This window comes from Eschscholzia californica, unplaced genomic scaffold (genome assembly GCF_041429995.1).
Source record: "Eschscholzia californica isolate CP2 unplaced genomic scaffold, dmEscCali1.0.p SCAF_4, whole genome shotgun sequence".
Lineage (NCBI taxonomy): Eukaryota > Viridiplantae > Streptophyta > Magnoliopsida > Ranunculales > Papaveraceae > Eschscholzia > Eschscholzia californica.
Window position 1 is genome coordinate 53,325,286 of NW_028238461.1, and position 15,122 is coordinate 53,340,407.

At 33.5% G+C, this 15,122-nt stretch overlaps 2 protein-coding genes and 1 long non-coding RNA gene across 7 annotated transcripts; 1 reads left to right on the forward strand and 2 right to left on the reverse strand.

Annotated features, from left to right (window-relative positions):
- The first annotated feature begins 422 nt into the window (after window positions 1-422).
- On the forward strand, window positions 423-7,014 carry LOC147546116 (transcription factor TGA2.2-like). 5 transcript variants are annotated; one of them, XM_086634459.1, is made up of 14 exons: window positions 423-1,338; window positions 1,432-1,535; window positions 1,704-1,801; window positions 2,203-2,288; window positions 2,525-2,579; window positions 2,664-2,794; window positions 3,858-3,908; window positions 4,034-4,093; window positions 4,201-4,278; window positions 4,428-4,476; window positions 5,289-5,560; window positions 5,665-5,904; window positions 6,499-6,641; window positions 6,748-7,014. In XM_086634459.1, exons 2-14 carry the CDS (start codon window positions 1,450-1,452, stop codon window positions 6,833-6,835), a joined length of 1,437 nt encoding a protein of 478 aa, XP_086490585.1. In that variant the 5' UTR covers window positions 423-1,338; window positions 1,432-1,449; the 3' UTR covers window positions 6,836-7,014. The 5 variants fall into 5 exon arrangements, with proteins under 5 accessions (XP_086490585.1, XP_086490583.1, XP_086490584.1 ...); XM_086634457.1 differs by having other exon boundaries at window positions 526-1,338; window positions 2,525-2,794; XM_086634461.1 differs by lacking the exon at window positions 2,203-2,288 and having other exon boundaries at window positions 746-1,338.
- Window positions 7,015-7,691: 677 nt separating this feature from the next.
- On the reverse strand, window positions 7,692-10,413 carry LOC147546117 (uncharacterized). The gene is made up of 2 exons (XM_086634836.1): window positions 9,643-10,413; window positions 7,692-8,116 (listed from the first exon to the last, which is right to left on the reverse strand). Exons 1-2 carry the CDS (start codon window positions 10,181-10,183, stop codon window positions 7,866-7,868), a joined length of 792 nt encoding a protein of 263 aa, XP_086490962.1. The 5' UTR covers window positions 10,184-10,413; the 3' UTR covers window positions 7,692-7,865.
- Window positions 10,414-11,322: 909 nt separating this feature from the next.
- Window positions 11,323-13,017, reverse strand: LOC147546118 (uncharacterized). Its single transcript, XR_015223426.1, has 3 exons — window positions 12,322-13,017; window positions 11,795-11,997; window positions 11,323-11,643 (listed from the first exon to the last, which is right to left on the reverse strand). It is a non-coding gene; the product is annotated as an uncharacterized LOC147546118 (long non-coding RNA).
- Window positions 13,018-15,122: the final 2,105 nt, after the last annotated feature.

A 15,122-nucleotide genomic window follows, 5' to 3' on the forward strand; every position in this document is an offset into this window, starting at 1 on the left:
ATTGACAGAGAATGGATGTTGACCCATCAACAAAGAGATAATACCAAACAAATCCATCACAAAGAACAGGATTAATAATACAAGTGGGTTTTGCTTGTTGATTATTATTGATTTATTCAAGTGTTTGTTAGATAGAGAGAAACAGAGGAGAGGAGATAGGGAGAAAGTATAAGACAAGAACTCAATTATAAATATGTTTAATTAAGAGGACCTTGAGTTGTCAAAGTAAACTAATCTCCTTTTTGTGTGAGTATAAAAAGAGCCAAGACAAAGCAAAATAAAGTTTTTTCTTTTCCTTTCCTTTTTTATGAAACTAGACCTTGTTTTCAACTCTATACACAAAATATTTTTTTTATTATTTATTTTTCTCTTGTATTTCAATAAGAAAAACTGCAAGTGACGTGGTCGACCCTAATTGGTCTGGGGCGTGAAGAGTGAAAAACAAGAAGACCAATCGGAGCTGGCCACGCCATTTTTCAGGTTGTGGACGACCTCAAAAGTCGGGTCATTTAGTACTGTTGATTTAGTAAATAGTAGTGCTGGACGAACCGAACAAAGTTGAAATCAACTAAAAACATATTTTGAAACTCAGGTTAGCGAGTCAACATTTCACTTTTAGAGTGTCGAAGATAGTAGCTGCTAATAACCATTTGAATAATGCTAGAAGAGACTACAACTCAAAGCATACTCTATACCTACACGAAACCAATCGTCTTCATTTTCGAGTCAATTCTCCTTATCTCTTGATGAATATTTTCACTTTCAATTCATTTGATTCTTCTTTCAGTATGGAGTATGACTACTTGTCTAGCTTCTTCTATCAACTTTCTTACTATTTACATTTGATTTGGAGCTAAATTTTCATAATTCATTTTTTTTGTTGTAATAAATTCATTTGATATAGTACTTGATAATCTGTGAAGGGTTCAACCAACATCCAATCATGGAAGAGCAAAATTGGTTGAGAGTGGAGTAGGAGTGAGTGTTTCCAGTGATTTTATGCCACAGACACCCAACTCTTTCTCTGTTTATTTTTGTTTAAAGACCCCACAACCCAAGTTTAGCCAACATCTTTCAAACACATTTTCAAGGACAAGATTTTCTGCACCATGGGTGAGCTTCAAATCTCATGATATTTACTGTACTAGCTCATGGGTAGTATAAAGCAACCCAACACAATCACAAGCTCTCACTTCTCAATCTCATATACATATATATATATATATATAGACAGAAGAGATTTTATAGATTTAAAAGGTGGGTTTTTTCAAGGAGATTCATAGCTAACTAGGGTTTGAATTTGATTGAGGATATACCCAAGGAAATAAAAGTTATCAGGTAAATCAAACTACTATATATTGATTGTTCTTAAAAAAAAACCTAATTTTTGAAAGTTCTTTGCATATATAGTTATTTTTGTGTTTCTTGAAGGTGGGTTACTTTTTGTGCATGGATGGTCATAGAGTTGGAGGTATTGGTCTATCAGATTCAGTTCCTTCAAATCAACATACACCATATTCTTCAACCTTTTTTGGGTTCTCTCTCTCTCTCTCTCTTTCTCTCTCTAGCTTATCATGCTCATCTTCCTTTTCTAGTTGTCTTAATAAGAAGTATTTTCTCCTTGTTATTAGTTCTTGTTTTCTTGATCACTCACTACTTGAATATTAAGTAGTTTGTTGTCATCTATGATATATGATCTGTAGTAATCAACAAGGTTCTAGTTTTGAGTTTGGGGAGCTGGAAGAAGCAATTGTTCTTCAAGGAGGACTTAAGTTTAGAAATGATGATGAATCCAAAAAATGTAGGCATCTTTTTTTCTATCCCTTCTCTTTTTTTTCAATGACTATGACATAACTGAGAGAGAGAGAGAGAGAGAGAGAGAGATAAAGACTAGAGAGAGAAAGTCTAGAGAGAGAGAGATGTATAACAAGTTTGAAATTGTCTAAACAAACCATAAGGGCAAAATACCTTTTCCAGCACAGTAATCATTCACAGATAAGAAACTTGAATAGCATGAGGCATCAAACCTGGAAACCCTGACCTCATAATTTATGAATACTAACTCTCTGTAATTTCAGAGAAAGAATAAATTCTATCTTTTTCTCTCTAACTGCACAAAACAAAACAAAACAAAAAAAAACTAGTACTAATTTTTTTTTTTTTGGTTGATTCTCTGAGATTTTGCTTTTGTGATTCATGCAGCTTTTTACTCCAAAACACAAGCTCCTACTCTGGAAATGTTTCCTTCATGGCCAATGAGAATCCAACAAACTCCTCCTCCTCCTAAAGTATTCTCTCTCTCTAGTTTCTCTCTCTAGCTAGCTTTGACCATTTCAAATTCTATATGGTTTGTTTAACTCTTTTTTATTGAATTCAATGTGGGTTTTATCTAAGTTGATAGTAAAACACAAGAAAAGTTAGACATTTCAAGTGTTTTAGTTTTTTGGGTGTTATTTTTTTATGATTCTTATTCTTGGATACCCAATTTGAGTTTTTATTAGATTTTTACTTTTTTCTTTTTTAGGGAAGTTCAAAATCAAGAAGAGAAGAAGAGAGTAGTACTAATTCAGCAGGATCTGGTCAGAATAATAATACTATTATTTCCTCCTGTAAAGTTGATGATTCTCAATCAGAATCTCTTATCAGTTTAAAAGCATCTTCAGATTATCATCTTCCTCCTCCTCTTGACCACCAAAATCAACAACAATTACTGAAGATGGCAAGTGGTGATTTATCATCAAGAACAGGACCACTACCACCAAATCAACAGATTATTATTAAAACATCAGAAAAGGTTCTCTTCTCTCTATCTTGTTTGTTACTCCATTTTTCTGCAACTTTAAAATATTTATAGCTAGCTTAGTCCCAATATCTGAAGAAACTTTTAATGAATCAAAAAACCCATTTTTTCATTTATCACTTTATAACTCACAGATCTCTTTAAAACAACTGATACTCAAATTCCAACAAGTTTTCAGAGATACCCCATTAAAGAGTATTGAGTTTTTTCAGCTCATTTTTCTGATCAAATTCTGACATCTGAGTAAAAGCTCATAAAACTCAAATCCCCAGATGAAAGAATGATTTTTTGATTCTATTATTAACAAAGTAAAATTATTCATTATTAATCTAATTTTATACTAGTAATCTCTTAGTACTAATCATTACCCAAATCCCAAAGTTTTAAAGATACTCTCAACACCCAAGCAAAGAAAGGTAGAGAATTCTTTTCACCTTTCACCTCAATCAAGTTTTTTCTTTAATGAATGAATTATGACCATGAGTACAAAAGTTTAGAAGTTATTAGCTTTAGTAAGGTTTAAAACTACTCAAACTTGTCCAAATAGATACACTTGTCAAAAACCCAAATACCCAACAACTAAAACAAGAACTTTCATTACAATTTTTTACCACTAACTCATCATAGAACATGGTTTATGATAAACCCTAGGTTTTAATCCTCTTTCATAGTATCTTTTCTTTTACTAAATGAAAAGTAAAAGAAAAAAAAAGGAAGAATTTTTAGGCCTAATTCATGTTTAACTTCTCAAATAGTTACATTAAAAGTAGAGTAATATATTATTGACTATTGTATGGAATGAAAAATGCATTCTTCTTAGAAAAAGGTTCTTCTTTTCTTAATAAGAATTCATTGAAAGTCTTTGTTATATTGGATAGTATGAAGCATGCATTTTAACAAGGTCTTTTTTTTTGAAAAATTTGGTAGGATGAAGAAGTACTTTTTAGAGAACAAATGGTGATCTAGGACTTTAAGAAAATGTATTAATTAATCTGTATTAATGGGTTTTTTGTATTAATATTTCTTAACTAAGATGTTTTCTCTAAAATGTTCACAGATGAGAAAAGGACCTTGTTCATCATCTTCAGAAAAGCCACTTGATGCAAAGGTTATCCCTCTAATAAGAACTCCCTCTAATAAGAAAAATGTCCGGGAACAAAAAAACCAGACAGACTTTGAACATAAATCTTATGTGTCCTAAACTTGATGGAAAACTCTTCCTTTCTGTTACAGACACTTAGACGATTAGCTCAGAATAGAGAAGCAGCAAAGAAAAGCAGACTAAGAAAAAAGGTGGGTTAGATTACAACCAACATTTTACACAAGAAATTCATGAATTCAAGTTGATTTTCATATACCCATTTTTCAATTATTATGAAATATAATTTCTTTTTCGACAGGCTTATGTGCAACAATTAGAAACTAGTAGGATAAAGCTTACTCAATTAGAACAAGATCTTCAAAGAGCAAGATCTCAGGTTTCTTCTCTTCCTTTTCTTTTCTTTTTTCCGGATTTTCCTTTTTGGGTAATATCAACATGAAAAAGAAAATCATTGATTAGATAAAGGATTTCTTTTATTAGTTAATTGTTGTTGTTTAATTGATTTTTTGTCGGGTTGATTTTCAGGGTCTGTTCTTATCAGCAGGAGTTGGTGCAAGTGGAAATTTAAGCTCTGGTGAGTGTATAGGATAAAATTTCCTACATGTTGAGTTAATACATAAAAAAAATGTATTCTATCTGGTTTAGGTGGACTGACATAATTTAGTAAAATTCATTTCTCTCTATAAATCATGTATGTTCACCTAAATCGGTCTGAATTCTACTGACCTAGGGTTTAAGCAGAATATCGTAGTTAGTATATACATAATTTTTCACGTAAAAGAATGTTGAAATATACTCAAATGCCCCCCCTTGTGAGTTGGTATAGTACTATACTTGCATGTGAAATGCATGAATTGTCCATGACTTTTCTAGTACCACATATACAACTAAAATATACACAATAGGGGAAGTATGTGGAAATTCAAATGGTCGGGTGGATTCATCCAATTGATGTATTGTAAACAACTAATATTAGCCTACTAGTATAGATTTTAGTAATAGACTTCCCATTGCTTTTTGTAGTTGGTATTTCCACTTTATAGGACTTAGGCATGGTTGGTGACATTGATAACTACCATTATTGACCTATCTATGCCCATATTTGGAATTCAGTATAACTTAATTATGGGAGGATACTCGGCCGTATAGACAAAGAAAAGTCTCATGAGCAAAATGAGATTAATATCATCAAAATTTACCTAAATCTTGGTGCACGAAACGAATCTCACTCGTAGTTGTATATTCATGTCATAAGTTGAGCATGTTTGATATCTGATAAACTACATCAACTAGTTAAGGTTTGTGCTGAAGTAGCCAGCCCTTTCAGCTTTTTGATTCTTAATCACTTCCTATATGTAAGAAGGTAATGAGAAGCCAAAATTGCAGGTGCTGCGATTTTCGACATGGAATACACAAGATGGTTAGACGATGACCAGAGGCACTTATCGGAGCTCCAAGCAGGCCTCCACTCTCACCTGCAAGATGGTGATCTTAGGATGATATTAGATGGATATCTTGCACATTATGATGAAATATTCCAACTAAAGATAGAAGCAGCCAAATCCGACGTTTTTCACCTTATTAATGGAATGTGGACTACTCCGGCCGAGCGTTGCTTCCTATGGATGGGTGGTTTCCGACCTTCTGAACTCCTCAAGGTCTGCATACATTTCCTATTCCCCTAAAGTCTTACTCAGAAAATGATGTTGCGTCTCTTGGACCACATACTTTTATGTGATATTCTTAATGTTTTATAAATTAGATATTACTGCCTCAATTAGACCCATTAACTGAACACCAGTTAATGGGTATATGTGGTCTCCAACAATCTTCACAACAAGCTGAGGAAGCTCTATCTCAAGGCTTAGAACAGCTCCACCAGTCTCTGACTGATACCATCGCCGGCGGTTCTCTACACGAAACCACAAATGTTGGTAATTACATGGGTCAAATGGCTATGGCTTTGGGCAAGCTTGCAAATCTAGAGGGATTTGTTCGTCAGGTTAGTCAGTACACGTATATTTACTACCTTATTCTTTATGTATAAATATATGTCAACTAATAGTCATGTCGAAAAAATATAATATATATATTGTGATATTTTGTAGTAAAATTATTAAAAAATATTATTGGTCCTTGTCAATAAATGTGACACCTAAATAAAAAGGTTTGAGGTAATGTAAAGTTCTAGATTATAAATATTTGAATGAAAAGATGGTAGAAAGTGAACCAACTAACACATTATATTATACTCATCTTGGGAATTAAATAAAACCTCTTGTTAATCTACCTATCAACAAAAATGAAAGATAAAATAAAATAATGATAATAAATTAATATAATTGATTATTTTTTATTTAATGAATAATTAGAACAATCCAAAAACAAGACATTAATGAATACTAATAACTTAAGAAATTTCAAATTCTTTGATTTTTTTTTTTTGGGTTTAGTGGTGGTCTCCATCTTTCCTTGCATTGTGGTTGTGGGTACCATTTCAACATCTTTAATGGAGAAATTTTCTGCTTTATATTAAATTCTTTTATCTTTTTTAGATTTGATTTAGTTTTAATTAAGTTCTTTAATACAACTTTAGGCCGATAATTTGAGACAACAAACCCTGCACCAATTACGACGGATATTGACAGTTCGACAAGCAGTTCGGTGTTTTTTGGCGATTGCTGAATATTACAATAGATTGAGAGCACTTAGCTCCCTTTGGGCATCTCGGCCTCGAGAGTAAGAACATTTAATTAATTAATGAATTAAGTGGTAATCTTTTGCTTATTTTCCTTAAACTTATTGTATTTTTAAGTTAATATAATGATTATATATGTAATTACAGGAACATGATTAGTGAAGATAACTCATGCCAAACAACAACCCAACTACAAATGGTTCAAACATCACACCAACATTTTGCAACATTCTGATTCAGACTTGAGAGAGGGAGAGAGAGATGTCATTATGTAAATGTTAATCAATTTTATTAGGTTTTTAGAGAGCTTCAATATATTTAAACAAACAAGTACAAACAAACAAGGAAGAAGCCATATGTGTACAAATTAATTAGGTGCTTTGAATGAGAAAGTATTCCTTAGGAAATTAAAAATCTTATTATATTTCCACTTTTATGTACAAGTTTGATTACTTTTCTTTTGATTGAATATTTTTAAATTGTATTTTCGCAGATATACTAACAAGTAGATTAAAAGTCGTCAATACTGACAAAAAGAAACATCCAACAATAAATTAAAATAAGTAGTCGTTTACAAGTAAACACCAGCACTTAAGTTTCGGCCCTAAGAAGGTAAGACCTACCAAGTAACGGAGTGGGTGCGTATTTGTTGAGCTTCAGAGTCAATGAAGACGAAGAAACCTATGGTATCGAGAAGACAAAAATAAAACTAGCAAAAAGATACAATGGAAATCTCAATTTGATATGGAAATAAGAATATCAAAGGAAATGGATTAAGTTCCTCTGATCTTTAGCATTTTGTATTAGTATATAATAGAGATTAGAAATAATGGCAAGTTGAGATGTATATCCGACAATGAGCATTTAACATTCCATTCTTTGTTGGGGAATGGGTAGATGACTCATTGCTCATATGCAAATTATTTCTTGAACATTGGTTCAATAAAAAGCAAGTGAAAAAAGAAAACGTTTGCTAATAACAAAAGCGAACCTAATGTATAAGGAGGTCGGACGTTTAGCATCTAATCGCTACTAGGGCTTCAGTAGCCATGATACGGAAGGTTCTAATTAGCAAGTCAAAGACAAAAGTATTTGAACTTAAACCATATTTTTGTATTCAACATAAAACCTTAGGTACAGATAAATTTGAGTTTCAAGATACATCTTTTCAAAGGAAAAAAGAAATTATCGAATAAAAATACATAGATGAGAATAGTGAAAGAAAGACGTATTATTACTACGAAGCCAAATTCAGTAAAAGAAAGCTAGTTGGGCTTTCTTAGTTGTGATCGTCCAGAAGAGAGTAAAATAGAACTCACACCCACCCCACCATCTTTGTTTCTTTTAGACGATGAGAGACGATTCTGTGACCATTCTTCCAAGTTTTTGCGGTGCAAAGAGTTCATTCGAATACAAGGCCTCTTTTCTCGGATCATCTGCTCCGCATTTTTCCAGTCCTCAGCAATACCAAGCTCGACTAAGAGAGCGCATGTTACTGCAACACTTCGCCCATGTCCTACACCATATTTTTCATACATAATAAGCTTCATATTGCTGCTTTTCAGTATGCAAACAGAAAAAAGTTTTACGACACAAATTTCATGGAAGGAGAATATAAACATATGCAGTTACTTGACAAAGTTACCAAGTGTTTATTAGTTGAAGTGAAGAAAATTTTCAGTTTTCACCAAATCACGTATTTTTCCTTTGGAAAGAAAAGATGGGATATTACTCTTCGGACCAATTTACAGTTTCATACATCTAGAAAACTAGAACCATTGCAAGAATGAGATGAGTTATGCTTCGCTACTTCGGTTTATGACAGACAGGAACACAGGAAGAAGAAAACCCTTCTTTTCTAAGAGCATCATTCATTACATATTTTAGTTTTTTTGAGCACTTCAGCTCGATCGACAAACAGGAAAAACTAATAAATAACTATAGATTTTCGCAGGTAAAAACCGACTCTTATTCAGAGAATCACATGTGAGAATCTCTCGTACTATTAGCTTAACAATCAAACCGGCCTCTTTTTTGATCCGTGCCCCTTTATCATGCTTACTCTTTATACGTCAAAATGTTTCTATAACTCTACAAGCTTAACCACTCTCTTATAACCAAACTCATGGAAAGCACGAAAAAATCACTAAGCAGCAAAGCATTCTACTAAGACATTTCATCTTATATTTCTCATTGATCAAATTGAAATATCCAATATATGCTCCATTATAGAGCAAAGTTAGTCCAAGGATGGGAAGATAGGTTGTTATCCACAATGGTGACCAGTACCAGTACCATCGAGAAACATATACACAGTTAAAGCTTTTAAAAAGACTTAGAAACCTAAGAGCCTCTTTGGTTCGATTACTTCTTCAAATAAACATAAACTATAATAAAACAAAAGAATATTTTGGATGTGATACAAAATACAAATTACTTTCGGCATAGATTAGTTTAGAAACAAGTTTTTGGCTCTGGAACCAAACCAGCTCAAAGCATTTCATCAAGAACAGAGCCACTGTTAACTTGTGCCACTGGCCTGAAAACTTAACCTATATGGTTGAAAATTTATCTTCGTTAACAACTAGTACTTGGGGCGCCACTAGAAACAGCAAGATTAGTGAAAAATGACATTGACGTATAACCACTCAAGAAGCCAAATGAATTGACCATAGTATCACTAGTTCATAAAACATATCCAACCTTATAGCACCAACATGTAGTCACGTACTATTGATATAATTGCAACATTGAATCAGAAGAACAACAAAACCAAACAAAAGTAAGACCTTCTCGTCGTCCCAACTGTGTACTCAACTAATTAAACCTAACAAATACTAAAGAATCCGTCACTAGCGCTAACCGAATTAAACCTAATATATAGTGAAGATTTAATTAAACACAACGAGACACAAACACAATCAATCTGATCACAACATAAGGCGGACAAATCACATAATTACCCAATAACAAAATGACAATTAAATCTTCTTTAAAACTAAAAAGCTAATAAAAAATGAGATTGAAGGTTTTAGGGTTTACCAAAAGCACAGTGAATGAGAACTGATTTTCTCTGATTTCTCTGTCTACAAGCCCACCTAACAGCAGATTCAATCTCAGCAGGTTGAGGAGATCTTGTATCCCAAGTTGGAACACACAAGTAAGAATTTTTCGACGTAAATGAACGTCTGGGTAATTCACTAGTACAATCAATAATAGCAATATCACCACCATTTGGGAATTGATCTAATGAAGAAGGCCATCCACCAACATAAATACCTTCATAAATTTCACTAAAAGATGGTTCTTTACTAATCATTCTACGCAATAATCCAAAAGCCCTAACGAAATACAAGAATGGACCAAATAAAATGATTGACCAAATTGGAAAACTCCCATCTGATCTTTTCCCTAATAAAAGAGGAAGATTTATTGATGGATGAGAAGCAATTGAAACTAATGAAGCTACTAGAAATGCATGAATGAAAGGAATTGATAAAAGGGTTAGCCCTAATTTTTTTAGATAAAGAACTATTAATAAGAGAACAGTTGCCTTTAACCCAATCAACTTTGAAATTCCCATTGTTTGTGGGGGATTCTCTGTTTCTTGTTATTCCTATTGAGATGAGATTTAGGGTTCGAATAGTATGAATTTCAGAAAAATTAGGCTATCTATGGATGTTTTGGGTTAGGTTGAAGATAACTTACAAGATATGTCATACAAGATTCTGACTTGGCGTTCAAAACAAATTCAAAGTTCAAAAAATTGTACACAAAACTCTCTCTCCATGAAAATTAGGGCAAAATTCGAAGTCTTACCCCGCACTTCCGGATCGAACCTAGGACCTCCGCACTTACCACCCGGTCCACTCTCATCTTAACATACGATAGAAGAAAGGATTTATATAAGCGGAGTCGTAGAAGAGATGACTTTGGTTAAGTGGTAATATGTAAAGTGTGTTTTTCTAGAAGACTAACATGGGTTTTATGCTCTTTAGGGTCTTTTGTTTTGAGTCAGTGTCTAGTCCCATTTCTTTCTCTTCATGAGGCACTTTGCATTTAAAGGTATGTAACTCTCATGAAGTTTTCAGAGGAGAGAAATAAATGATGTATCATCCATGTAAACAATGTGATTTTATCACTTATTAATGGAAATGGTTCCCTTGGCTTCAAAAAAAAAAAAAAAAAAAAAAAAAGAAAAAAAAACATGGGTTTTATGCTTATCCTTCCTAGAAAATAAGAAAATAAAATCTTCTTACTAGCCAAAAAGAGAGGGGATGTGCCTAATTGTACAAGTCTCTTCTAGTTTTGGATATGTATTCGGAAACACATTAGCTTCCCTTTGTGTTTTTATGTAGTTATGTTATTTTCCTAATTGTACAAGTCTCTTCTAGTTTTGGATATGTATTTGGGAACACATTAGCTTCCCTTCGTGTTTTTACGTAGTTATGTCATTTTCCTAATTGTACAAGTCTCTTCTAGTTTTGGATATGTATTCGGGAACACATTAGCTTCCCTTTGTGTTTTTATGTAGTTGGAGATCGACTCATGAAGCTCTCTAAAAGTAGTAGCTCTCAAAGATGGTAGTGCGATCTTCCTCCAAACAATTAGAAACTTGTAACTCCATGATTAAGCTAGTAATGGGAAAACTGTTTAGAAAGAAGAGAAGGAAAATATCACATATAGACAAGCACAAACACAAAGATTTGTAGGCAAAAACAGTGCTGTTAAAGTTAAACTCTTCATTGATAATTTTCCACCTACCAATTGTAGAATGGTTAAGTATTTCGTCGAATAGCTTATGGAAAATATAACTCAACTACAACTCGTTAGGAACAAATCAAACAAACACCAAAACACATTTTACGTGCAAAATTACATAACAAGGGTACACAAATCAGATCCACGGTCCAAAGCCCGGGACACTCACTTCATCTAGCAGTTTTCATGGTATTTACAGCCATGAATTGGTCAATGATCTTGAGCTTCTTTGCCCATGAATGCCAATCTCCCGCAGTAATAGAATAGATTTTACTGCACAACCTGCAATATAATGAACACAAGTTCTGATTTAACACGTCAGTTGCCTAATTGGAAATAAGCACAACCTTTCTTTTCTCTGATCGAAAGGATTAAGCTAATATATAAACAAAATTATGAATAACATGCATAAGTTCATGGATAATAGAATTACCATTTATAATCACCTTGTGGGGACAATTGTTCTTCTCAGGCACAAATAAATTGTGTTTCAATCTCCCTCTGGAAGAATTAGATACCTTTCCATTTCCTCTGATAAATCTCTAGCACCTTGAAAGGCCAGGCTCTCGAGAGAGCTTCACACGTTAACTGAAAAATGTATCGTCTGAAAAACACCATCATGAAGCTACGTGTTACCTGCAGTAAGTATTTAGATTACACAATCAAGTTCTGCTAACAATCACATATTTTCTAGTTTAACAAATAGATTTTACATCAAAAGAAAAATTTATCAAATACCCACAAGCAGCAGCATACTCTAGTAGAATTAACCAGTAGTACTTTCCACATGGCAGATTTAACATGAACTATGTTCAATATATTTAGATCTTGCAAAATAACACAACTGAGAATTGAGAAACAAAAATCATCTTGTTCTCACATATAATGATCTATTAATCTATAAATTCTGATCATAACATGAACCCGAATAGTACTCTGACCACGTTAATTACCACTTACCAGATATCTTCCATGTCAAATTCCTGTCCATGCTCCCTATTCCATAGAGATAAGTAGTCCTACTCTTACAAAGCACTTGCTCGATTCATAGCATAACCAAGAATAGAACATCTCTGAAGCTCCAAATTTACCAGAATTGTTTCTCAAACTTTGTTCCAGAAGGTTGATAAATTGTCATTGATATCAAAGCTATGTCCCCACGCATCTACACTTTTGCGTCACCGAGTTTGATACTAGTTTAGATGTTAAGCTTTGGCTTCCAATCAGAAAAAGGTTTAGACTCCAAAATCAAAGTTCAGCTCCAATTCTTCTTCCAGATGAGCCTTATCTTAATTTCTTACATGGTTATATGATGAATGAGAGAATTATAACTGTTATGTTTACAAACGAAATTGATTTTTTTTTTTTTTTTTTGCAATAAATACTAATATGATCTAAATTTACAAACAAATATGTCAAGCAAACGATTACAGAGAAGAACAACAGCAAATAATGGGATGAATACAAGGGCAGGCATGACCGCATGAGACGACATCATGCACCAAGTCGGCACCCTTTAGACTGTAGAACATAGGATAAAGGATAAAAACATTTGGATGATTAAGAATGAACTATAATTACTAAAATGGGATCAAGAAAATTTTAAGAGGTGAAACAACAAAATAATACAATAACAGAAGATAAATTCCTAGATGCAGCTGAAAATGGGATCAATTGTACAAAGAGGAATTTAGCAGAAACAACCCAAAAGGTAAAATGGAGTGACAGCCACCAAACTTTTCACTTGCTGGCCTAGCATCACTACACGTGCTCGGGCAAATCAATCAGAAACCATCATGAGCATCTGTCTCATAAATCTTGACAAGCAACAACATAATAAATTGCGAGCAACGCAAAGAGATTACCCCACGAGTCCAGAGTTGAACAATTCATGTGTCTGATAACCTGGTTTGCTGAAGAGAACGAGAAAAAGTAACATAAAGCCAAACAATGTTGAAATAGTGTTGCCAAATAGTTTCCTGTAGAATACTGAGAATTAGACAAAACGTAGCAACTTACACGGTATTTCCAGAATCAGATAGAAACATCTATGGATCTTCAAGATCGACAGGAGAACTTTTACGACTATGCACTAAATTTTATACTATGCAAGAAATGGTTCGATCAGAAGAAAAGACAATAAAACAGTGACTCTTCAGTTCTCTTCATAAACCCTGGTTCATGGATCGCCATGAGGCTCCAGTTGTCCGTTATCATTTATTCCTCTCTAACATGGAGCTCCTCTTAACATTTTTGCGGAGACAGATTAGGACACAGATTGCCGTTTTAATTACTGGGATAAGTTCAACATGAGATTTGTTATGTCCTGTGTGTACTTGCTGCAGAAACATGTCAGGCCCACCAAATAACACTCTAGATTAATATCATTTGCAAGTAATAGTATCGGGAAAGATAAGTAAGCCGCCTCCCCAGCTGGGATTTTAAAGTCGCAGTACCCAACACCTCATACATGTGTATGAATATAACACCCTCGATTAATATCATTTGCAAGTAATAGTATCGGGAAAGATAAGTAAGCCGCCTCCCCAGCTGGGATTTTAAAGTTGCAGTACCCAACACCTCATACATGTGTATGAATATATATGCGTACTGTTGTCCATGTTATGTACATCTGTTTACTATGGTTAATGACTCCTAGACAGATACCACAGCTGTTTGGCTTTTACAATTTGGTCTAGGGGCTCTCATCTTACAGTAACCAGTGTTCTTCAAAGAAACATGTGAACATCAAGTGTGTCTTAAGGTTATGAAGCTGCATGAGTTATTTGACAAATTTCAAATTAAAGCACCAATTCCCAACATGGAGGAAGAGCAAGATTTCCATGTCCTGCTAGTGTTAATCACTAACCTAAGCATAGGATATTTGTTTGAATTACTGATATTCCACCAGTTAAAATGATTATCAATATACTATATTTAATTATCTCCGGTTAGATTGGATGGTAGTTCATGGGATGGAAGATTTTAGCCAACTCACTTTTATCATCTTTTAGGGTTGATTTGACAAACTGAGAATCTATGTTTATACTACAGAATCATCTATGAATTATGAGAATTGACAAATAAAGTAGGTACATTTTAAGAAACTTATTTATATCAATATGTATAAACATATTTAATGCATTTCTATATTAGATACATGGATGATAGACACACGTGCTTTTTTTTATGAGTTGAACATGTAAAGCGTGCGGCGTCGCTAGGTTAGGCAGGGGCAAAAATCTGGGGGGAGGGGGACGTATAAAACGAGTTGCCGTGGTGGGACTAAGAGGCTTATTCTAATTATATAGATAAATTGCTATAATAACACACGTTCCATACTTCCAATATGAATATGCCTATTAACACGGATCACATCTCCCATGATTATACCAAATAAATTAGTCAATATAAATCAACATACAAATGGATGTATTAGTAAACTACACATAGTTACTTGAATGGCGTTACTCGCATAAGTGGTTAGACCATAGTATAAAATGTAGCTTTCCAAAGTCGAGGCATTGCTTTTGATCATATTTTAAGCATGTGTACATTCATTACTTAATCATAGTATACATGATTTGAGATTCCTATATGTTATCTAACTACGGAGCCATCAAGGATCCTAAATTTGCGGTTCATCTAAGACTAATTCGTAAAGCTAACATCTCGAAGATATCCCAGTCATCAAAAGATTTCAGCTTAATAAATACCAAAAATTGCTAGGAAGTAACACGATTAGTCATTTTTTAAATAAT